Consider the following 26,819-nt stretch of genomic DNA (forward strand, 5'->3'; position numbering starts at 1 on the left):
TGGGCATCTTTGCCCCTATTGATGCACCCCAAGTGTGGTTTGCCATACTGCAAGTCATATACAGCACAAACAACTATAAGTCCAAGCAAGCCGATAAACTTCCAAGATTTTCCCTGCACTTCCCTTTATACCAATCTGAGCTGTAAGGGATTTTACCATCTATCCTGCCTCAGTAAAGTCAAGTTTTCCCTAACCTTACGTCGGAGTACTTATTGCCCCATGCCTGGCCCAGGAGAAGATGGCTCAACCTTGGACGGTGTATAGGCTAACCATGCCATGGCATCATGAAAAGGTTTATTGCACATTACCCTAACCCGATACCACATCTGCAAAACCATCATGATAAATTTAGGCTGTACTAGTAGGGCCATATAAGACAGAATACCGGATTTGAGATGGCAGAAAACCCATGCATGCCAAATCAACCAAAATAGGTGTATGAAAGACATACATAAGAACATAGGTCCTTATGACAAACTGTTCTCCATCTTGGCTGTTCTGAAAAAGCTGTTAGGAGATGCTGGTAGCTGTGGATAGCCCAGACAGACCACCAGTAGCAAGGATTGTTTGATTCACTGACAAGCATGAGCAGCTCAAACTGTTTCCTTGCCCACCATCAAGACACAGGTAGCACCATTATTACACATCCCTGTCTTTGTACGGACAATTTCCAGGTGCTCGACAAAAGGAAATTGGATGTCACAGCACCCATTACATATCCTATCATTGACAGCCTGCCATCATTGCCTTTGTTTGCAGTGGTGTCAAGAACAAGAAACCTGGATTGCTACACACTGGAACCATGTTGTCTTTTGTAACACATCTAGGTCATGTTTAGGATCTGACGACTGTTGGGTTAGAGTTTGGAGGCCTCGTGGTGAGCACTTTATTTCTGCCTTTGCTGTGGAGTTACACCTTGCCCCAACTGCTGGTGTGGTGATCTGAGAAGCCATCAAATACGACAGTCAGTCATCCCTAGTAGTGATACAAGAGACACTAACAGGTCAGAGATATGTACAGGACATCCTGTGTGCCACATGCGTTGCCTCTCATGGCAGGGCTTCCAACGGGCATTTTTCAGTAGGATAATGTTCACCCACACATAGCTAGGGTTTCAGAGAAATGTCTCCACCAGATTGCAACACTTCCTTGGCGTGCCTGGTCACCCCATTTATAAGCAGTCAGCCAACCAGCCAGATTAAGAAACCTATATGTGTCTATGAGAGGATCTACAGGATCAGCTGCAACATCTGTGGGCAAATGTGCCACAGGATGCCATACAGAACCTGTATACCTTCATGCCTAATTGTATCTCATCTTGTATCCAGGCTGGAGGCAGCCTAAAAGGGTAATAGAGCCTCAATTCAACTGTACAGTTATCTAAAATAAACTAAATATTTAATTTCAATATTGTAATCACCTGCGTTTATAATAATAATAAAAATTATTATTATTATTATTATTATTATTATTTTCAAACAGTTTCATACAATTTCAACAACTCCTTATTGGTGCATTTTTTTTATTTTAATACTCAACCACACTTTATTGTGTTAGTGTGTAATGTAATGTAGGTATGTAGTTGCCAACCAATAACAATTTTTTCCATATAGCATTATATATGAATACACTGCATATGCTGATTTAGAAGTGTGTACTGAATCCTCAGTCTGCTATGTGAGCACATGTTAGAAATTTGTTAAGGTTATGTAAGTATTAACAATATCTCAAGCAGTTATTTAAAATTGGGAAACTAATTATAGTTCAGTAAATATCCATTATTTCTCCAGAGGTAAACTACCAATAGAACAAGGTGTCATCGGCTGGAGACTGAATGCTTATACTTTCAAGCATTTAGAGTGAAAGGAAGCCTTTATACTATATGATTATGTTAATGTAAAGCAGATAGTCATCACTTATGAGAATTGTATTATATAGCATAAAAGGTAAGGAGGTTTGTTTTGGCTACATTACTAAGGATATAATTACTATTTTCTTTACTCACGTTTATTCATTAAAATTCTAAATATATAACCAGCTAACTTAGACATATATAATAATCCCAGCCAAGGTAACCCATGGTATAGAAAAAGAGGATACTGGTAGCTACAGAAAAGACAATAGCAAAAATGGTCATTTAGTAAAATGGTCACAGATCACCACATTTTTCAGATATTTAACAATGTTTCTGAGTGAATTATTTATTGAACATATGTACTTAAACAGTTACAGGAATGTTTTGGAAATGTAAAGGGTTTGTCTAGCATTTATAAGCTTTTTTTAATTGGTCAGGACAAAAAATAAAATAAAACCAGTGTTCCACTGCTGCGTAATCTTTAACAGAATCTTTGACAGGCCCCGTTGGTCACGGCTTATTTGTGCCAATGTCAACATTCATCAAATGTGCATCCAGCTAAAGGCATTGGCTTTTCTTAGCCAGCGCCTGGCTGAGTAAACATTTCCTGTGTGTTGATATGGGGACCAGGAAGCAGTGAGAAGCAGGGGCTAGTAAATATAGAGCAGCAGGGCTGGGGGGTCAAACAGGTGAATCATTTATTTATAAAAATTTTTATCAGTCTGTCTTTTAGAAAAAAAATGCATAGATTCTGGACAACACCTTTAATTTTAATGGTTTTAGAATAGGAAGACAATATTTAACTTGTGGGGTCTGGCTGGGACTTGAGCTTAGCCCCATTCACTTGAATGAGACAGAGCTGCAGTCTCCATCACATGACTGTCTGGCCATCTATCATGTTCTGTTTGGTCCCCAACCAAGAGGACACATTCATGCTTTTCTATATCCTGAGGGTATGTGCACACTGAGGAATATACCCCCAGAGAAAATTAGTGTGCACCACTGAATTAATCAGCACTAGTACCATACTGACCTGTGCTGTCCCCATTGACGGCAATACAGTCTCCATGGTATTCCACAGAATAGATGAGTATGTTCATTCTTTAGGTGGAGTCCAAAAGTTGAGTTTACGTGGTGGAAATTCTGCTGTAGAAATTCAGCAGTGTGCACAGTGAAGCAGAATCCAATTGAAGACAATGGGAGGCTGCTGCACCAGAATTTCCTCACAAATTTCTCAGAGCGAATATTCCTTAGTGTGCACATACAGCTCAGAAAAAAATGTTAAAGGACAGCAGTATCCTTCCAATGCAGAGGACAGAAATTTATCACGAGATGGTAGCACCGATTTCTCTTCCCTAGGCTGATCAGAGATGTCAGTTCACGTCTTGAAATATTTCCATCTTAAAGAGACAAGATGTGGTAAGGTGAATTGCAAAGCACCCGAACTGCACTAATAGGGCAATTGTATTGTTGGCACTGCTGATATACATTGTATGGCTGGCACTACCCTTGTACATTGTGTGGCTGCCACTAATGAAGGCGCTGTGTCCCCAAAGTACTGGAGGAGGGCCGTTGATCCAGCTATTTATTGTGATTGCCAGATTTGGAGTCAGAAACCTTACAAACAATGTACAAATCAGACCATTTGGAAATACATTGCCATCAATGGTGATAACGCATGTCCACAGGTTCTGGCACACATGGATTTTAGTGGCCCCCCCTGCAGATGGAAGCTCCTCCCAGAATATCTGTGAATGTAGCCTGAGAAGAAGTATGACTCCTTACTTATATTTCTTATTCTCAGAGAACCAACTCCTGACTTTGGCTGGACAAACAGCATTTGCAAAATGCTGTATGTGGCACAATCTTTCAGGTCTTTATTACTGTTTCAAGCCTATGGTGAATAAAGTTTAGTTTGGTAAAGTTGTAGGGATCTGGGTGTTATGGCTGTAAAACACACTAAAATGGTTAGCATTTAAAGCAAAATGGGAGAAGAAATAGGGGTTGGAAAATGTGGGAATTAATTAGACTAGTGCCCATACCCTTACAGACAAATTGTTAGTTTCAACAAAGGTTTACAAACTTAACAATCAGCTTCTTGCCCAGTGGTCCAAAAACCTCAGTGAAACTTCACATATACTATTCCTCAACATTCTTACTATGCTGATTATGCCTAATTTCTCCAGGTTATATCTTTCAAATTGTTACACACTGCGCTCCGGCTATGAGCGAAGTGTCCTTGGGTCCCCGTCTGCCGGCAGGGCTGGGATTCGCATCGCGGGACGCGCCTGCATACGGTCCGAATCATCAGCCTCACAGGTAAGAGGATCAACATACAGCTCCGTTACACATATATTGTGGTTTGGTATTCAACCTATATAGTTATCTGGTTGATAGAGAAATACAGCCAGCCTCCCTTGTGACTTTAATGTTCATCATCCAAAAACTGTTAAAAAATCTAGGAGTGGCTTGTTGGGGTACTTCCTAGTTGCAACCAGACAAATCATACCTAGGCTATGGAAATGAGCTGTGCTCCCCAACCACATACTTTGGGTCGAAGTGTTAGATCAGTTGCAGAGGATGGAGAAGTTGCGAGCTCAGGATAGCAACAAATTAGCCTATTTTTATTCTGTATGGTGTGTCTGGACCTATTTGAGGAAATCTATTCTGTTTCAAGATTGGTTATTTATAGGTTCACTTTTAAAACTTCAGAAATTCCATGAATGACAAATCTGTTCCTATGTCCATGAAATACTCTATTAATCTATGAATATGTACAATTACCCCTTTCTTTTATTATGTGTTTGCCTTGTTTTATGTGTATGTATTGTATTTTCCTTGGTAGTATTTTCATATTCTCGGTAACAAAAATTTGAACATATGGAACATAAATGTAAAAGTAAGATAATATAACACAAGGTTGATGTCTTGACTCCATATAAAAATAATATTGATATATTCTTATGTAGAAATGTGAATATAGAATTCATGTTTTTTTTCTTTCTAATATTTTACAATAGAAAACTGTAAAATGTATTGAATAGTAAAAAGGTTACCAAGCATCAATAAACTAAAATTTTACTGTTTTAATAGGCTGAATCTAACATGTAAGTAAAAATTCTAAAACATTTTAGTTCAAAACTAAAACTATTAAGCAATAAAAAAAAGTGCAGCAAAAGCTGAAGTTGGTTAAAGACATAAACCAAGTTACTTTATTCAGTTTGACATTTCTATTAGACAGAGAGAAAAAAGTTTTACTAATAACTGAATACACAAAAAGAGCCTTGTATAGCCAGTTTGTATAAAGTAATCAGGTTTATGGAAAAAGCTTAAGGTTTGGGGAAAAAAAAAAACATAATGCATTTGAAGTATTGTCACGATTCGGCTTCCAGGTAGTGGATCCTCTGTGTCAGCGAGGGATTGGCGTGGACCGTGCTAGTGGACCGGTTCTAAGAGGCTACTGGTTTTCACCAGAGCCCGCCGCAAAGCGGGATGGTCTTGCTGCGGCAGTAGCAACCAGGTCGTATCCACTAGCAACGGCTCAACCTCGCTGACTGCTGAGAAGGCGTGGGACAGAAGGACTAGGCAGAGGCAAGGTCAGACGTAGCAGAAGGTCGGGGGCAGGCGGCAAGGTTCGTAGTCAGGATGGGTAGCAGAAGTTCAGGTACACAGGCTTTGGACACACTAAACGCTTTCACTGGCACAAGGCAACAAGATCCGGCAAGGGAGTGCATGGGAGGAGATCAGATATAGCCAGGGAGCAGGTGGAAGCCAATTAAGCTAATTGGGCCAGGCACCAATCATTGGTGCACTGGCCCTTTAAGTCTCAGAGAGCTGGCGCGCGCGCGCCCTAGAGAGCGGAGCCGCGCGCGCCAGCACATGACAGCAGGGGACCGGGACGGGTAAGTGACCTGGGATGCGATTCGCGAGCGGGCGCGTCCCGCTGTGCGAATCGCATCCCCAACGGCCAAGACAGTGCAGCGCTCCCGGTCAGCGGGACTGACCGGGGCGCTGCAGGGAGAAAGACGCCGTGAGCGCTCCGGGGAGGAGCGGGGACCCGGAGCGCTAGGCGTAACAAGTATAAAGAAAATTGTTTGTAAAAGTGTACATTGACAGAATTTTTGCACCATTAGTGATCCAGTCTGATCACCACATGGGATCGAGAAGGAGTTTTGCCCTGTTATAGACATGCAAACTAGGTATTAAGTATCCTTTGGGATTGCGACAACTATCGTATACTAACCAAAACATGGTCTCTTTCAAAGCAAATTAGCAAAAGCAAGAAATCTATTGCATACTAACCAAATCAGCACCTCCAATCAAAGGAAGTCTCACTAATCTGTAGACAGCTATTTAGGACTCATGCCCCTCTAAAATACTTTTGGCTAGTGAGATGTCTTATATACTGACATAGCCTGAATAATGACACATTGCCTGAAAAAAGTCTCCATGCACCTCTTTATTGATGACCAGTATCTGCACTTTCTTCTGGAAAATTAGGAAGAACTAAGTTCAAAGATCCCCTTCCCCTTCGTCCATTTCCTCTCCCCTCCCTTGTTAAACTTAAAGGAGACGTCTTTTCTAATCATACTATGTATTTATATAGTTTTGCTGATATTTGCAGCATAACAAGTTCTTACAGTTAGAGCTCAGTATCTGCCAACAAGCTGCCATTCATAACCCATAAGAACACATGCTAAGAAAGTGACAGTTTGTGTTAAAAGTTGAGCTTCAACTGTCAAGAATGTACATGTTAATAGACAGAATACTACCACATTCCAAATAGATTCTAGTGCTTTGTAAAAATATGTACAAAAAATACCACCAAAGTAATCTTTGTACACAGTGGTCAATGTTTCGGTCAATCACATGACCTTGTTTATGGCCGTTAACCCCTTAACGACATTGGACATAAATGTATGTCATGGTGCGGTGGTATTTAATACACCATGATGTAAATTTACATCATGGATATAATCGTGAGCACCGGACCGGTACTCGTGTCATGCGTGGCAGCTCCTAGGGGACCTGCTGGTAATGGCGGACATCAACGATCGCACCAATGTCTGCCATTAACCCCTCAAGCAACGTTGCGGGTGATCCAATCATCCATTTTTCTGACCGCACTGTCTCAGATGCCGTGATCTCAATTGATCACAGCATCTGCGGCAGTGCAGTCAGAAAAATGGATGATTGACTGCAGCGCTGCCGCGGGGATCCGATCATCTGTAATGGTGGCTGGAGGTCCCCTTACCTGCCTCCAACTGTCTCCAGGTGTCTTCTCCTCTGGACTGAGATTGAGCAGACCAGAGCAGAAGATGACAGATAATACTGATCATTGCTATGCCCTATGCATAGCACTGAACAGTATTAGCAATCAAATGATTGCAATAAATAGTCCCCTATGGGGACATAAAAAGTGTAAAAATAAATAAAGTAATAAAATGTGAAATATCCCCTCCCTCAATAAAAAGGTAAAACGGCAATTTTTCCCATTTTACCCCCAAAAAGCGTAAAAAAAATTGAATAAGCATATTTGGTATTGCCGCATGCGTAAATGTCCGAGGTATCAAAATATTCTGTTAATTATACAGTATGGTGAACGGCATAAACGTAAAAAAATTAATCCAAAATTGCTGCTTTTTTGGCACATTATATTCCCCAAAAAATTTATAAAAAATGTATTAAAAGTTTTATATACACAAATATGGTATCAATAAAAAGTACAGATCACAACACAAACAATTATGACTGATTCCACCGCTTAGACAGAAAAATAAAAAAGTTATAGGTCTCCAAAATAGAGGGATTTTAAAGGAACTAATTTGGCTAAAAAGTTAGAGATTTTTTTAAGTGGTACAGTAATAGAAAAGTATGTAATCATGGGTATAGTTTTATTCATAGTGACCCACAGAATAAAGAAAACATATAATTTTTTTTGTAAATTGGGCAGCGTAAAAACAAAACCTTCCAAAATTTGCAAAATTCAGTTTTTCTTTTCAATTTCGCCACACAAATAGTATTTTTTTGGTTGTGCCATACATTTTAGGGTAAAATGATTGATGTCATTACAAAGGTGCAAGTTGAACAAATACGGTTTTGGAGGCGCTGCTCACAGGGGGTCAAGCCGGCACAGGAAAATAAATATTTTATTTGGCAAAAAACGTGTTTCGGCATATACAGAATGCCTTCCTCAGATCAAATGAAACAGTACACTCTAAATTGTTGGTATAATGGGAGTGTGCAGGTGGGGATCCTGTGTGATCGAGCTGCCGGCGTGGACCTTGCCAGCACATTGATCACACAGGATCCCCACCAGCACACTCCCACTATACCAACAACGAAGAGTGTACTGTCTCTTTGGACCTGAGGAAGGCATTCTGTATATGCCGAAACACGTTTTCCGTTCTTTGCTAAATAAAATATTTATTGTCCTATGCCGGCTTGAGTCTTTTGTTTCCTGACCACCTCCAAAACCATATTTTTTTCGACTTCCACTTGCACCACTCCCTATGGGAGTCCAGTACCAGTTGGGAGTGCAGCAGCTCTACATCCATCCGCAATTCCACCCCATGACACTCTGACAACCATGATCCGGAAGGACCGTGGATCAGTCTGTCACCACCAAAAAGGTGAGAATATCACCTAGGTGTAGTGGAGGGATCACACCAGTTCGATATACATTTCAAGGGAGTGCTCCCTGGTTTCTATTTCCTACTCTTCCACCTCGTCATTAAAAAAGGAACACTGGTCACACAAAATAAAAGCCCTCATACTCATCTGTGGATGAAAATATAAAAGAGGTATGATTTAAGGCGAGGAAAAAAATGCAAAAATAAAATTAGCCTGCTCCTTAAGGCCAAAAATGGTCTTGATCCTTAAAGGGTTAAAATAAAATATATTAGTTTATCATACTACATGTAAAAATCTGTAAAAAAAATAGTTTGATGTAGAGATGTAGAGAACTTCGGCCAATTTGCCGAATTTTCTGAAAAAATTAGTTTCGGGTCGAATTTATTTGCTGCAAATCTATATTAAAAACAGCTATTTCTGGCCTACAGAGAGCCTCAAGAGGGGTGAAGAAAACTTTGCTTTGTTCTATCATGCATATGGAGTGTGCTGTGGTAGAGAAATAATACTGTTATTCAGTATGAAATGCAGATTACAGGCATCCCTATTAGAATCACTGCCACAGAGCGGCACAATGACAGAGCCTGGAGGTGGCATCAGTGGTAAGAGACCATTTAGTGGCTGAATGACAGCGTGGAGGTGTTGGCAGCATGAGGAGACCATATAGTGGCTGAATGACAGCCTGGAGCTGGCAGCAGCATGAGTAGCCCTAAATATTAAAAGATTAATTTTGATATTTAAATTGAAGATTTATGGTAGCTAGTGCTACTATAAAAAATGTTAGGCCCAGGCCTAGCAGCATCGATGCATTTATATATTGGCTGAATGACACAGCATGGAGGTGGCTGAAGCATGAGGAGACCATATAGTGGCTGAATGACACAGCCTGGAGTTGGCTGAAGCATGAGGAGACCACATAGTGTCTGAATGGCATAGCCTTGAGTTGGCAGAAGCATGAAGAGATCATTAAAATTTAAGATTTTTAAAAATAAATTTAAGATCTTGAAATTGAGGATTTCGAAATTGAAATTTTAACTCCCAAGTTTTAGTGTCCTGGGCCCCAGCATGTGGGTATAGAGGACCAAATATAAAAAGGAGTAACATGTCACATGGCAGCACAATGACAGAGCCTGGAGGTGGCATCAGTATGAGAAGACCATATAGTGGCTGAATGACTGCCTGAAGTTTGTGGCAGCATTGTGAGACCATAAAGTGTCTGAATGGCACAGCCTGGATTTGGCTGAAGCATGAGGAGACCATATAGTGTCAGAATGGCACAGCCTGGAGGTGGCATCAGCATGAGTATACACTAGGGCTTCACAATCCCTAAGATTAAAAGATGATTTTAGAAATTGAAATTGAAAATTTATGGTAGCTAGTGCTACCATAAAATTTTTTAGGCCCGGGCCCAGCAGCATCAGTAAACCATATATTGGCTGAATGACACAGCCTGGAGGTGGCTGAAGCATGAGGAGACCATATAGTGGCTGAATGGCACAACTTGGAGTTTGTGGCAGCATAAAGAGACCAATAAGTGGCCAGTGGGTGGCAATAATAGTACCCGGTGATGAAGGTGGGTGAAAAAAGGTCTGACGTGAAGGAATGTTTGCAACTGGGGAGCAGTGCCTTAAATCTGTTTGCCACTATCCATATTTGTGAAGGGTTGGTAGGGCACCATGGTCAATCTACTCTCATGCATCAAGCATTGGTGGTTGGAAGTACTGGCTGATCCATGCCTGATTCATCTTCACAAAGGTCAGTCTCTCCACATTTTTTGTGGACACATGAATTCTCCTTGGGGTGACTATGGCCCCGGCCGCACTAAACACCTGCTCTGATGGTACAGCTTTTCAAGGACAGCTTTTCCAGGGCAAACTCTGCTAGTTGCGGCCACAAATCAAGTTTGGCTGTCCAGAAGTCCAGCGGATCTTCAAGGTCTGTTGACATGGGCATGTCAAGGTATGCCACCATCTGCTGGTTCAGGTCCTGCTCCAGGTGTGCCCACCTTCTCTTCAACGAAATTGTGTAGGGCTGGTACTACCTTCTTGGCATTCTCCACCTCGCCTCGGCACAAGCCTTCAGTTCTCTGAAAGGTGTAGAGTCCACCACTTGAAAAAGGAGGCACTGCAGCACCAGCAACTTAGACAGGAGCACATTCAGCTTCTGTGCCATTGGATGAGTGGGCAAATACTGTTGTCTCTTGGACATGGCTTTGCCTATGGATTGTTGGCAGAATGGCTGACTAAAAATAGGAGGAGCAGGAGCATCTGGAGCGACAGAAGGAGGGTATGACACACAGCTCCCTTTGGCCGAGGTAGTGGAGCCTTGGCTGGCTGAAAGAGGGGTGGCGTGCCACTGGGTGATGCAACAGGCTGGACCACTACATCGGAGCCACGGTTCTCCCAGGCCGCTTTATGGTGGCAAAGCATATGTTGACGCAGGGCCGTGGTGCCAACATTGGGACCTTGGCCACGCTTCCCCTTCTGACGACATATCTTGCATGTGGCTATGTGAACCTCATCCGGATGCTTGATGAAGAACTGTCACACTGCTGAGTAGCTGATTTTCCCACTTACAGTCTGCACTAATTGACAGCTACTGCCGCCGTCTTCAGGAACCCATGTTCCACTACCTCCCTTGAAGGTAGGCTGCCACAAAGCAAGTGGTCTCCCCCGGGCACATTGGGCTCCAGAATTTCCACTTCTGCCACCATGCTGACTGCCAACCATGCTACCACCTTGCTGGCTCAGCTGCTGCCTCATGGGCAACCTGCAACTCTCTTCCCCTGATTATGATGAAGCCCCTTCTGCACCCGGCTCCCAATTGCGATCGGCTTCCTCATCATCAACAAGTGTCTGCATGTCACTGATGTCCTTCTCCGGTTCCTCAACAGTGTCTGCTCCAGGACCCTGGCAACACCACCTCCCACGTCACTCTCCTCATCACTACTTGCCCGCCTAGCAGGGGAAGGGGCAGATGTCTCCTCCACTTCTTGGCTGGGCAGCAGCTGCTGACTGTACTCTATTAGATCGCACTCACTGATTAGGGGAGCTGAACCCACAGCATAAGATAATTCTTTAGGGGAAGGAACAGCATAGGAAGGAGGCAATGGGAGGACAGGAAATGCTCCTGGGCCATGCCAACTGAGGGTTGTGTCTGAGGAGCCCCCCCTGTTGACTGGGGGTATCAGATATCACTTGTGATGAAGTGGATAACCATGCTAACCAATGGATAATGGCAGATGGGTTGCTGGTCTAAACACGAATGCTAGCTGATACCGGGAGCTCAGGATTCTTACTGTGACTCCTGCTGCCACTTGCCCCTAGTCTACTGCAATCTCTGCCTGATGAATTTAGGCCTCTGCCAATCCTCTGTGCACATCCTGGCACTTCTCAGCCTGACATACTTAGTGCGTATATGAGGGGAGTACAATACGCTTCACTATGTTTAAAACAGTATTTGTCTAGAACAGCAGCAGGTGTGTACTTGATTGTCCTTTCACAGTATATAGGCCCTTGACAGATTACCAGGTACAAAATAGTATACTACTTAAATGTAGGTATGTGGTATGCACTTATGAGGTCAGAAAAATGGGCTACAGTGCACTTTAAAAAGTATCTAAATACAACATCAGCCAGTGAGTACTTTTGCCTGGACTTTCACAGTATCTAGGCCCTTGACAGATTAACAGGTACAAAATAGTACACTACTTAGATGTAGGTATGTGATATGCTCTTATGAGGGCAGAAAAATGCGCTACTGTACGCTTCCAAAAATTATTTGAGTAAAGCACAAGCCGCTTTTGTCTGTCCTTTCACAGTATGTAGGCCCATGACAGATTAACAGGTACAAAATAGTACACTACTTAGTAGACTTGTGCACTAGAAAAATTTTCGTTTAATTTCGTTTTGTTTTTTCGTTTTGGAAAAAAATTTCGGTTCGGCAATGTTTTCGGTTTAGATTTTTCGGATACATTCGGTATTCGGGTATTCGTGTTGTTTTTTTCGGATACATTCGGTATTCGGGTACATTCGGTAAATCTTTTTAGTCTTTTTTTGGACTTTAGCGATCCTAATAAATAATGGAGATACCTTTTTTATTAAAATTTCGCAGGGTATCATAAAAAAATCATAATAAAAAAGATACAGTGGTGATGAAAAAAATTGTATCTAATGAAATGTATCTTTTTTATTATGAAATGTTTATTCATTTTTAAACAGGGATCAATTTATGTGAGCGGGTAAAGCACTAAAAATGTAGCCGACAATAATGAAAATGTAGTGTGTGCGTGTTTTTCACTTTTTTTTAAAAACATTTTTTAGGTAGTACTACTACTCCCAGCATGGAACACACTCTTCCATGATGGGAGTAGTAGTTACCTGTACTAATTGACAGATCGCAGGGGTCCCTTGCGATCCTCTTGTATAATGTATAGATGCGCCGGCTGCTCTTCTATGGTCCCCTGCACTCACGTATATATACACATATTCATATTTCCCGCAGAGCTGTGATTGGCCAGATGGTTCCAGCCAATCACAGCTCTCTGTGAGAAATAGGAATATGTGTATATATACGGCCGTGCAGGGGTCCATAGGAGAGCGGCCGCCGCATTCATACATTATACTGGAGGATCGCAGTGGGTGTCAGGAGTGATACCCGCAGTGATCTTCCCTTTACTACAAGTACTACCACTCCCAACATGGAGTACACTCTGCTCCATGCTGGGAGCTGTAGTACCTGCATTAATAGACAGATCGCAGCGGGTGTCAGAAGTTACACTGGCTGCCATATGTCTATTAATGCAGGTACTACAGCTCCCAGCATGGAGCAGAGTGTGCTCCATGTTGGGAGTATTAGTACCTGCAGTAAGGGACAGATCCCAGGGATGTCACTCCTCCTGACACCCGCTGCGATCGTCCTTATGTGAATGTCGGGATCCAGAGCCAGGAGAACAGCTGACGCTGAGCCGTAGGTATACATCGTATATCTACTGCCCAGCAAGAACTTACAGTGAGCTTGCAATGTGTATACAGTATACACATTGCTGGCTCACTTAACCCCTTGCTGAGCTGTGCGCTATGCGCAAGCCCAGCAAGGGAAGAGTTAACTTACACTGCTGGACAGTGTAGGTTAACCCTTTGGGCGGTATACACTATATACAGCTATCTATAGATAGCTGTATACAGTGTATACAGAAGACGAAGTCCAGCTTACTTCCCTCGAGTCCCGGGCCGGGTTCGTGTAGCTCCGCCCCCTAGTGGTGATGTCATTAGGGGGCGGAGCGACAGAAGGGAACAAGGCTAGTTTATCTGAAGCTCTGTTCACATTGTACGTTTTGTATAATGTGAACAGACCCTTCTGGCAGTGTCTACCCAGACAGGGAGACTCCAGCTGTTGCTAAACTACAACTCCCAGCATGCCCAGACAGCCAAAGGCTGTCTGGGCATGCTGGGAGTTGTAGTTTTGCACCAATTGGTGGCTCCCTGTTTGGGTAGACATTGCATCATGGGTGCTCTCCCCAGCGGACAGCGCCAAAAATGTCATAACCAATTTTTTGTGTTTTTTTTTCTTCTCGTTTCAGATCCGTGTATGCAGAGGATTACTGCGGATTCGATGGATTACGGCGGATTATTTATTTTCCCTTTAATAAAATGGTTAACGAGGGCTGTGGGGGAGTGTTTTTTTAAATAAAATAATTTTTCCAATGTGTTGTGTTTTTTTTTAATTTTTATTGAATTTTCAGGGTTAGTAGCGGAAGCTGTCTTATTGACGGAATCCATTACTAGGCCAGGGCTTAGTGCTAGCCCCAAAAACAGCTAGCGCTAACCCCCAATTATTACCCCGGTACCCACCGCCACAGGGGTGCCGGGAAGAGCCGGTACCAACAGGCCCGGAGCGTCAAAAATGGCGCTCCTGGACCTAGGCGGTAACAGGCTGGCGTTATTTAGGCTGGGGAGGGCCAGTAACAATGGTCCTCGCCCACCCTGGTAACGTCAGGCTGTTGCTGTTTGGTTGGTATTGTGCTGAGAATGAAAATACGGGGAACCCTATGCGTTTTTTTTTAAATTTAAATAAAAAAATTTAAAAAAAAAACGCATAGGGTTCCCCGTATTTTCATTCTCAGCCAGATACCAACCAAACAGCAACAGCCTGACGTTACCAGGGTGGGTGAGGACCATTGTTACTGGCCCTCCCCAGCCTAAATAACGCCAGCCTGTTACCGCCTAGGCCCAGGAGCGCCATTTTGACGCTCCGGGCCTGTTGGTACCGGCTCTTCCCGGCACCCCTGTGGCGTTGGGTACCGGGGTAATAATTGGGGGTTAGCGCTAGCTGTTTTTGGGGCTAGCACTAAGCCCTGGCCTAGTAATGGATTCCGTCAATAAGACAGCGTCCACTACTAACCTTGAAAATTCAATTAAAAAAAAAAACACAACACATTGGAAAAATTATTTTATTTAAAAAAACACTCCCCCACAGCCCTCGTTAACCATTTTATTAAAGGAAAAAATAAATAATCCGCCGTAATCCATCGAATCCGCAGTAATCCTCTGCATACACGGATCTGAAACGAGAAGAAAAAAACACAAAAAATTGGTTATGACATTTTTGGCGCTGTCCGCTGGGGAGAGCACCCATGATGCAATGTCTACCCAAACAGGGAGCCACCAATTGGTGCAAAACTATAACTCCCAGCATGCCCAGACAGCCTTTGGCTGTCTGGGCATGCTGGGAGTTGTAGTTTAGCAACAGCTGGAGTCTCCCTGTCTGGGTAGACACTGCCAGAAGGGTCTGTTCACATAATGTACAATGTGAACAGAGCTTCAGATTAATTAGCCTTGTTCCCTTCTGTAGCTCCGCCCCCTAATGACGTCATCACTAGGGGGCGGAGCTACACGAACCCCGCCCGGGACTCGAGGGAAGTAAGCTGGACTTCGTCTTCTGTATACACTGTATACAGCTATCTATAGATAGCTGTATATAGTGTATACCGCCCAAAGGGTTAACCTACACTGTCCAGCAGTGTAAGTTAACTCTTCCCTTGCTGGGCTTGCGCATAGCGCACAGCTCAGCAAGGGGTTAAGTGAGCCAGCAATGTGTATACTGTATACACATTGCAAGCTCACTGTAAGTTCTTGCTGGGCAGTAGATATACGATGTATAAATAGTTCAAACCAAGAAAAGCTATGGCACAGCAGGTGTAATGATTTACTCGGGAGATAGCCTCAGGGTCGGCGTCTGTGGGTGGCGGGGTGCTGACTCTATGTAAAAACCATGTAGTACTAGAACATATAAATCACAAGAAGAAAAGAACAGAGTCGCGACTCACCGCACTGTACTGTAAAACTTCAGGCTTTAATGCAACATGCCACAGGGTCCATGAACAAAGACGTCCGACTTCGGGAGAAAACGGGGAGGGTGCAGGGGAAAAAACAGAGTAGACAACAGACTGTTTCACATCTAGTGATGCTTCATCCGGTCTCAAAAACTCAGGTGATCCTGTGTGCTTAAATCACCTGAAGTCACGTGATACAGGTAAAACCATTACACAACACATACCTCCAAAAACACCTAAATAGTGAAAATAAGGTAAAAAATAGGATCTAACCTAGCGTACATGCTATTATATGAACGATGAAAGGTCATTCCTTTCATTGAGTCCCATTGGACCTATCGCGTTCAGTCTACTTATCCAGTAGATTTCTCGCTGTGCGAGCCGTAGCTCCTTATTCACATCGCTCATATTATCATACATGCGTTCTATGCCCGCAAAGTGAAGTGCTCTCGGGTCATTATTGTGTACAGTACGCATGTGTGCAATAAAACGGGATGCTCCTACTCCTGTTTTTAAAGAGTACAAGTGTTCTCTAATACGTTTAAACAAATGTCTTTTTGTTTTACCCACGTAGTATAATCCGCAGTTGCATATTATGCAGTATACCACGTGGGTGCTGCGGCAAGTTATAAACTGTTTTACATATATATTATAACCACCTAGATTGAAAGTATTTTTAGCTAAATTAAGGTTACATTGGGAACAATTTCTGCATGGGTAGTTACCGTTTGGGGCTATATTGCTCAACCAATTCTTTTTTTTCCATTCATTATTTCTTTGTCTTCTTTTGATAAATCCTCCTATAGTGTTGTTTCTTTTATAGGTAACAATAGGTTTACGCTCAGCTACTTCTTGTAAATCTACATCATGTTCTAACAAAAACCAGTTTTTATGTATAGCATTACGTATCGCATTGTTCATGTTAGTGTTTTGAAAAGAGAAGATAAATTTTTTATTTTCTACAGAATTAATAGCTTTTTTCTTTGGGCTTTGTACAATTTCTTCTCTACTTTTATTATTAACTCTTACCATGGCATTTTTAAGAACTTTTTCAGGATATCCCCTGGCTCTAAAATCTTTGATCATGGTCTCTGCTTGGGTTTCAAATTTTATGGGATCATTATTAATTCTTTTCAGACGGATTAATTGACTGTACGGAATGCTGTTACGAACATGTGGGGGATGAGAGCTGTTATAGTGTAATACTGAATTTTTTGCAATATCTTTCTTGTGTCCTGTGGTAATGATTTTGTCCTGTTCTATTAAGATTTTGACGTCTAGAAATTCTAGGGTATTACCTCCCCATTGATGTGTCAAGAACATGTTCACATTGTTCGTTTGATTCAGATGTTCCACAAAATGGGCAAAGGTTTCTTTTGAACCCTCCCATACGATGAGGATGTCATCCACATATCTTAAATACTTTTTCACATGGTGGAGGTAAGGATTTCGATGGGATAGGATAAAATAATTTTCAAAAGCAGCCAAAAAAATGTTAGCGTAGGAGCATGATACTGGGCTCCCCATCCCGAAGTCGGACGTCTTTGTTCATGGACCCTGTGGCATGTTGCATTAAAGCCTGAAGTTTTACAGTACAGTGCGGTGAGTCGCGACTCTGTTCTTTTCTTCTTGTGATTTAGATATACGATGTATACCTACGGCTCAGCGTCAGCTGTTCTCCTGGCTCTGTAGCCCTGAGAACAGCTGATCCCGACATTCACATAAGGACGATCGCAGCGGGTGTCAGGAGGAGTGACATCCCTGGGATCTGTCCCTTACTGCAGGTACTAATACTCCCAACATGGAGCACACTCTGCTCCATGCTGGGAGCTGTAGTACCTGCATTAATAGACATATGGCAGCCAGTGTAACTTCTGACACCCGCTGCGATCTGTCTATTAATACAGGTACTACAGTTCCCAGCATGGAGCAGAGTGTGCTCCATGTTGGGAGTATTAGTACTTGTAGTAAAGGAAAGATCACTGTGGGTATCACTCCTGACACCCGCTGTGATCCTCCAGTATAATGTATGAATGCGGCAGCCGCTCTCCTATGGACCCCTGCACGGCCGTATATATACACATATTCCTATTTCTCAAAGAGAGCTGTGATTGGCTGGAACCATCTGGCCAATCACAGCTCTGCGGGAAATATGAATATGTGTATATATACGTGAGTGCAGGGGACCATAGAAGAGCAGCCGCCGCATCTATACATTATACTGGAGGATCGCAAGGGACCCCTGCAATCTGTCAATTAGTACAGGTAACTACTACTCCCATCATGGAAGAGTGTGTTCCATGCTGGGAGTAGTAGTACTACCTAAAAAATGTTTTAAAAAAAAGTGAAAAACACGCACACACTACATTTTCATTATTGTCGGCTACATTTTTAGTGCTTTACCCGCTCACATAAATTGATCCCTGTTTAAAAATGAATAAACATTTCATAATAAAAATGATACATTTCATTAGATACAATTTTTTCCATCACCACTGTATCTTTTTTATTATGATTTTTTTATGATACCCTACGAAATTTTTATAAAAAAGGTATCTCCATAATTTTTTAGGATCGCTAAAGTCCAAAAAAAGAATAAAAAGATTTACCGAATGTACCCGAATACCGAATGTATCCGAAAAATCAAACTATCTATATCCTTTTTATTATATTTGTTATCAGAATGAATTCTTCACGTTCGTTTACAGATAACGAATGCATTCGTTATTTACATCAATAGGGTCGGGAAATATCGAATATATTCGTTACTTTGCTATTCGTATTATCATGGCTATTCGGGAATGTTCAAAATATGTTTTCGTGCATTCGGATCGGTCCGAATGCACGAAAACTGTAAAATTCGTTAATTTAGACATTCGTGCCGAACCGAATTGCACATGTCTACTACTTAGATGTAGGTATGTGGTATGCACTAATGAGGGCAGAAAAATGTGTTACAGTACGCCTTATAAACATATTGGAGTAAAACTCCATCCGGTGATTACTTTTGGCTGTCCTTTCACAGTATGTAGGCCCTTGACAGATTAACAGGTACAAAATAGTACACCACTTAGATGTAGGTATGTGGTATGCACTTATGAAGGCAGAAAAATGCGCTACTGTACACTAAAGAAATTCACTTGTGAAAATGACTTGTGAGAGACATGTTCAGAAGTTTTTTTTCCTTTTCATAGTGTTATTTTTCACTAATGAACTAAACACTTGATATTTTCTCATGTTATTCTACTATTGTCACTTGGAACAATTTATCAATGCACATGTAACATCTATTTGACTGAGGCTGCTTTTAAACAGCTGCTTATCTTTAAATAATAGTTTTTATCTGCTTATGTTTTTCTCCATGTTATGGTAGATGTATATACCATTGAAATGTGAAAATGGATTAAACATGTAACTTCCACGATTTATTTTCTGTTTTAATTAAATGTAAATAAGCTATTATTTGCTTCAAACATATTATATAATGCATGCCACTTAATACATTTGGTGCATTTGCCTAAAATTGAGAAAATGAAATGCTGAAAGATGTTGCAATTTTTAGCATAAAATTATTATACCTTTTTTTTTTTTCCCCAAAGAGTGGTATAAACTACATAGTATATGTGGGCCATTGTGTTAAGTAATAGGGGTGGGGGGGTAAATATTTTTGGGATTTGGTTAATATATACATGATGCATTTATACACAAATATCTATTTATCTGTGTATTACAAAAGTAAATTTTACAGCATAAATGGACCAACATTTTTGTTGATAGCTGACAATGTTCTGCCTATATACAGTACACTGGAAGTGCTAGAGAAGGCCTAAGCCTGGTGTAACACTAAAACACTAAAAGCATGCCATTTTTTGTTAAGTACATGTTTTCTAAAGTAGTAACCAAACCAAAAAGCCAGTTTTGATGATGCAACAATACATATATCAGTACATACTGTACTAAATGTTAGGATCCAGAGCCAGGTCTGATAAGAAGAGAAATACTCAGTTAGCTATGAATACACATTTGATTTCCCTCATGACACCTTTATTAAGTCACCAAGGACAGGGCCTCAATATGTTTCATGCAGCTAATTCAGATATAACTGGAGGCTACAGAAAGAAATTCCTTTGTAGCATCCCAGGGGAACAGCCATTGACATCAAGTATTGTCCCATTCAGGGGCATAGCTATAGAGGTAGCAGAGGTAACATTCGCACCGGGGCCCTGATGCCTAAGGGGGCCCCAAAGCTGTCCCATAAGAGACCAGTATAACATTTGGCATATGTGACCCTGTTGTAGATTTTGCATTGGGGCCCAAAATCTACAAGCTATGCCTCTGGTCCCATTTAATGTGTTTTTGATTAGTAATAGTAAAAAGATTTCTAGAATTGGCATATTTACCCAAAGCCTAATTGCCTATAATTTCCGTGTATAAGCATAAACAAATACCCCTAAGTTGATCACAGCGTCTTGCTGATGAGACCCAAGTGATCACCAACTATTGAGAGGAAACCTGGAATCACATGTTGGAATCCCTAGCAGCACCACTGCAGGTACTGTTAGGTATTACATGATACCCATGGAAATCAATAGGCTGTATATGTAATTCATAGAGCGTCCCAGTCCTTCAGGCAGATATGCTCTTTAAAACCAGCCTGTACCATAACCAGTTGGTGGAAGTCCCAAATAAAAGACTTCTATCTGCTAACATAGAATGCAAATATTTGACAAGTCCCTTAAAATCAAAGGCATCCATGCTGTTTTACAGAGAATACTAAACACACTGGCCTTGTATCAGAACAGGCCTCATCCAATCATGTATGTTCACTGCAAATTTTCTTCTATCTATCTATCTATCTATCTATTTATCTATCTATCCAACCACTGTCTATATGATTATGCTGATTTATATACATATTTTATTTATATTTTTTATTAACACATACTGGGGCTTTTACCACATCTGACTGCTAAATGAATTGTAATGCATGGATTGCAGAGTTTTTTAAGCTATCTAGCTTATGGAAGTGAAACATATTTGCAGATACAATTTAGAGAAAAAATATCATGATTTTAAGATCTATACATTTAAATAAAAGGTTAGTGCAAAAGATAGAATTGAAACAAAATAAAAAAAAAACATACTCCCTAGGAAAAAAACTATTATCCAGGTTCATGCATATGTAATGTACGTATTTCCTGCTTCTGTATTACCCATTGTGTTTGCTAAGCAGCCTCAGAGATGCATTGTCAACCTATGCATAATGTGCTCACATCATAACCACTGGACAACCACTACAAACGGTGGTCTCATTTCCTTTAATAAAAAAAAAACAAAAAAACATTTCAACATGGCAGCCATTCTGCACAATACAGCGTAATGTGACCAGTGCCCTAAAGACTATGGTAAGCCTTAATTAAAGGAATGTGGATGGCAGCATTAATTAACTCATAGAATAAAGACCAGCTTTAACTGCGCTCAGCACATTAATGATCTGGCGGTGTAATACAGCTACACAGCACATCCTGCCTGCCCAAGTATTCTCCACTCTCCATAGTGTTCGCTGCTTCAGCAGGATTTATAATCACTGCAGTTAGCCAGGAGGAAAAGGTGGGGGGAATATGGCAGATGTAAAGGGAGAAACTGAAAATACACTCAGACCTTTTGTTCCATTACCCACAATGAACAGATACAGGGTATCCAGCAGGCTCTGAGACAATACAGAGCTTGTAAAGAATGCATAGTGAACAGCTGAGCTGTCCATGGTGCTGAAACGTTCCTGTGCTTTTATGGATGCATCACAGAATGCTGTTTATGGATGTTATCTCTCGACATCAATCTGCAGAATTCACATGAGATCTAAGGGTAAAGCCATGATGGGATAACCAGGCATGAGAAATGCATCAAGCTCCATCCATGATTGTATCCTGTTTTGTTTCCTATAATGAGTGGTAAATGTTCATTGAAGGTGCTCACAGTACATTGACACATGTAGTCAATTAATGGCAGAATGCATCATCTGTGTCACTCAGAGTATTCCAGCACTGAATGCAGCAATGATGTTACATACAAGACATATCACGATACATGTATACAGAACGATTGCAATATAAACATGTATATATAGTATGCATGTATACTACACTACTATACAGTCCTTTTCTCTGGACAGATATACAGATCATAAAGACAAAAAATAATTAAAGATTACACATGGGTCTTACCATTGGATGAATGAATGAAGCAGCAATATCCACACGATCATTTTGGGATGACAAAATTTTAAATGCAATAACGCCTTGTTTCCAACATTTGGCTTCCTTAGTGAACACATCTCTGCCATTCCCCCCTCAATCTCCTCTCTTTCTTGCAAATGGAATAGTCCCGTTGTGCCCCCCACCCCCTACCAGGTGCATTGACTGTAATGATACATTCCGCCAGGCTGGGAGAATTAATATTTAAGAAACAGAATCCAAGTCTTGTGGCAGCAGAACCCCCCCTTCTGGTCTCCCCCTCCAGTATCGACAGCTCATGCACCAGTTCCAGAGGGGAAAAGGAGCTAAAAACGTAGAGAAGAAAGGAGAAAGCACACAGCCGATCTGTGCCTCACACTGAATGCAGATTAACTACGCAGGACTGACAAACATCCTTTTTTTCACAGTCCATGGAAAACAAGCACTTTAGAGGGCAGCCTGAGATAAATAAAGGCTGCCTGTAAAAAGTAAACCCTTTAGAGCAGAGCCCACCGAGACACTTCTGTGTTTAATTGCAGGACAACCATGGTGTAGCAGAGCCTATGCACTGTAGCCTGGATGCTAAGCAACCTCGGGATGCTTATTGTTGTCTTGCTCCTTGCAGCTCCCCCTCCCTTTGCCTGTGCTCCACAGCAACTGGCTAAAGTGAGGAGGGAGCAAAGGCTGAGCTGCCGGCACCTGCTGACCCTGGGATAAAAAAGGGAAAGGGAAGAGCAGAAGCCCCCCTGCTGAAACCTACTAACTCATGGGTAATGGCAATGGGCAGGCCGACAAAATCCATGCTGAGTAAAAGAATGTCACTGTAGGAATGTCAGCAGAAGTCACCTGTTTCTATTGTCCTGCATTTTCTATAGAATTTACAGCAATAGCCCCAAGGAAATAAATCTCTTCCTCAAAACACCAAGTGGAATTAGTATTAACAAGAGTTTAAATAATGAAAAATTCAAGTTTAATATTAAGTAAAAAAAAAAATATATAAACACATGTAGCAAACTCAGATCAGCAATATATACACAGTATAAAGCTCCAAGAGTAAAGAAGTCACCATTAGACTCTGTGAGACACAGACAATAATGTATATACATACCACATCTCTATAAATACACCTGGCACCACCAGTAAAGTCACTTGTATGGAAGCAAATAATATTCCTGGGAAACTTTTCTCCATGATATAGTAGTGCTACATATTAGAAAACGTCAGGCTCCAAATACATAGAGAAGAGATGAACACTCACTCACAGAAGTTTTCTTATTTTTCTTTACTCATAAACATAAATAGCGAATCTGATGAATCCGAAATTGTTACAAATCTCAGGTAAAATTAGATTCATAACGAATGTGAATATCGCCGAGATTCAATTGTGCAAATTGCTTCATTAAACTCCATTTAGAGCAGTCCAGGCTTCAGGGCATCTAAAATGGCAGATCCACATGTGAGGACATGGGGTAAGGAATCCTGGGAAGTCTGGGACAAGGGTTGGCGGGATGACCCTGAATCACATGCAGCATGCAACCTATCAGCATCCAGCCATCCCTGTGATGTCACAGCCCTAGATAATCGGAAGCCATCTTGGGGCCATTCACATCAGCGTTCTATTACAGGGAAAGAGGGACAGACAGCAGTGTGTTTTGCACAGAAAAGCTTTTTTACAGCAACGATTCACCTCAATACCAAATCCAGCCCAGAAGCCTGATAGGGTGATAGGGAAGGGAGTAGTAGAAGAAAAACAGCACAACCAATGGAAGAAAAATATCGTAGGGGGGTGCACGCAGCTCCTGGATCCTTGGTTAGGGGATCATCTTTCAAACAGAAGAAAAAGTCTTGTCCACAGCACCAAAATTCATGAAAAAAATGTGTGTTTTTTTCATGAATTTTGGTGCTGTGGACAAGACTTTTTCTTCTGTGTGATAGGGAAGGGAGGGAGATTGAGAGAAAAAGTTCAATTTTGGGTGCAGTACACAGCCACTGTTTTCTGCAGCACTGGTGTGTACAACAACTGAAAAGGTAATAGTAGACAGCCAGTTAGATTGAGCAGAGCACTAAAAGCATATTGTCCTCTATTAAGTGTAACCTGTGCGTACATCTAAGTGGGATATCATTTTGTTCTTGTTAAAGTCTTATGGGCCTAGATTCTGTGAAAGGCCAGGCCAAAGTACACACCTGCTGGTGTTGTAGACAAATATTGTTTTAAGCATACTGGAGCGCATTGTCCTCCCCTCATAAGTGCATACCACATACGTACATCTAAGTAGTGTACCATTTTGTTCCTGTTAAAGTCTTAAGGGCCTAGATACTGTGAAAGAGAACCACAAAATAAAAAAGAACCACGTTATAACCAACTGGTTGTTCCGTGATCTCTACATCTGAGGGGAAGCGCCTGGACAAAGTCCCGATTTTATTGCTGGCACACAAAACTTTGAATCTCTAGATACTGTGAAAGGCCAGGCAAAAGTACACACCTGCTGGTGTTGTAGACAAATACTGTTTAAAGCGTAGTGGAGCGTATTGTACTACCCTCATATACGCAAGTGTGTACAGCAGAGAAGTGCCAGGATGTGCGCAGAGGAGTGGCAGATGCCTAAATTCATCAGGCAGAGGTCACAGCAGACAAGAGGCAAGTGGCAGCAGGAGTCGCAGCGAGAGGCCTGAGCGCCCGGTATCATCGGTCATGTCTCGACCAGTAACCCATCTGCCATCATCGATTAGTTAACATGGTTATCCACTTCCTCATAAGTGACATCTGACACCCCCAGTCAACAGTCAGTGGGTTCCTCAGACACAACCCTCAGTTGGCATGGCCCATGAGCAGTCCTTGTCCTCCCATTGCCTCTGTCCTATGCTGCTTCCTCCCCCGCAGAAGTATCTTATGCTGTGGGTTCAACTCCACTATTCTATGAGGTCAATATACTAGAGGACAGTCAGCAGCTACTGCCCAGCAAAGAAGTGGAGGAGACATCCACCGCTTTCTCCGCTAGGCGGGAAAGTAGTGACGATGAGAGGGGCGTGGGAAGTGGTGTTGCAAGCGTTCAGGCTCCTGAAGCAGACACTGTTAAGGAACCTGAGGTGGACATCAGTGACATGCAGACACAACTCGATGATGATCAAGCTGATTCCACTTGGGAGCCGGATGCAGAAGGGGCTTCATCATCATCAGGAGAAGAGGGTTGCAGGTTGCCCGTGAGGCAGCAGCTGATCCATCAAGGTGGTATCATGGTTGGCAGTCAGCATGGTGGCAGAAGTGGAGTCTGGAGCCAAACGTGCCCGAGGTAGACCAGCTGCTTCGTGGCAGCCTAACTTCCAGTGAGGTGGTGGAACATGGGTTCCTGGAGTCGGCGGCAGTAGCAGTCAATCAGTGCAGACTGTTGGTGGGAAAATCAGCTACTCGGCAGTGTGGCGTTTTTCATCAAGCATCCGGAGGAGGTTAACATAGCCACATGCAAGTCGTGTCGTCAGAAGGTGAAGCGTGGCCAAGGTCCCAATGTTGGCACCATGGCCCTGCGTCAACATATGCAGCGGTCTGGGAGAACCGTGGCTCCGATGTGGTTGTCCAGCATGCTGCATCATCCAATGGCACGCCCAGCTCCGCATGTCGCTCCAGATGCTCTTGCTCCTCCTACTTCGAGTAAGTCATTCTGCCAGAAATCCATCGGCGAAGCCATGTCCAAGAGACAACAATATTCGTCCACTCACCCAATGGCACAGAATCTGAATGTGCTCCTGTCAAAGTTGCTGGTGCTGCAGTCACTCCCTTTTAAAATGGTGGACTCTGCACTCTTCAGAGAACTAATGGCGTGTGCCGAACCAAGGTGGAGAATCCCAAGCTGTCATTTCTTTGCAAAGAAGGCAGTACCAGCCCTGCACAATTTTGTGGAACAGAATGTGAGAAAGTCCTTGAGCCTGTCAGTGTGTACCAAAGTGCACGGCAGCGCCGACGTGTGCAGCTGTAACTACATGTGCCATGTCCTTTACAGCCCACTGGGTAAATATGGTTCCTGCACAGTCACAATAGCAACTTGGAAAAGTCCCGCCACTTCTGCCTCCACGCTCTCAGGCCATTGAACCTGTGATAGTGTGCGACTCCTCCTCATCCTCCAACGTGTCCTCAGCCTCCACTGCACAGACAAGTCTCAGTGCCCCTCCAGCATACCATGTGTGCAGGGCACGGCGGTGTCACGCTGATCCTCGCATGGTTTGCCTTGACGAACTGAGTCAAACAAGGGAGGAACTGCTAAAAATAGTTCATCAAGAAATCGAATCATGGCTTATTCCACGAAAACTGGAAATGAGAACCATGGTGACCGACATCGGGAAGAATATCTTGTCTGCGCTGCGACAATGAAGCCTGACTGAGCAGAGACGGTGTTTGCCCGTCCTATAGCGATGGGGCAATTCCCGCCATCACTATTAACACCCTGTGGCCCCGCATTAAGTTTAAAAACACAGGGCAGCCGGGACATAGCGCACGCCGAGACATCACTGACATCCCGTGCGTGTGCCCATGGAAACGAGGCGCAGGAGACCGGAGGATAGAGAAGGAGAAAGACACATGCTGGCCAGCTTGGTAAGTGACCAGCGGCATGTCCTCTTCGGCGCTCACATCATCTTCGGCGCTCCGACCACCGGTCCCGAGACCTACTGCTACAGCCGGAGCCGTGGTCGGAGCACAGAAGTGGGCAGTACACAGGCATACAGCCTCCAGCCATTCACTGTATATGGCTGGAGGCTGTATGTCTGTGGGGGAACA

At 42.6% G+C, this 26,819-nt stretch overlaps 1 protein-coding gene across 2 annotated transcripts in view; it reads right to left on the reverse strand.

Annotated features, from left to right (window-relative positions):
* Nucleotides 1-22,669, reverse strand: part of GABRG2 (gamma-aminobutyric acid type A receptor subunit gamma2) — a 193,790-nt gene extending 171,121 nt beyond the window's left edge. Inside the window, exon 1 of one of the 2 annotated variants that reach the window (XM_056516664.1) lies at nt 22,043-22,669. In XM_056516664.1, coding sequence (XP_056372639.1) covers nt 22,043-22,161 — 119 coding nt within the window. In that variant the 5' untranslated portion in view covers nt 22,162-22,669. The remainder of the gene's footprint in view (nt 1-22,042) is intronic. The other variant, XM_056516665.1, reaches the window with a different exon arrangement.
* Nucleotides 22,670-26,819: the final 4,150 nt, after the last annotated feature.

Source organism: Hyla sarda, chromosome 4 (genome assembly GCF_029499605.1).
Source record: "Hyla sarda isolate aHylSar1 chromosome 4, aHylSar1.hap1, whole genome shotgun sequence".
Taxonomy (NCBI): domain Eukaryota; kingdom Metazoa; phylum Chordata; class Amphibia; order Anura; family Hylidae; genus Hyla; species Hyla sarda.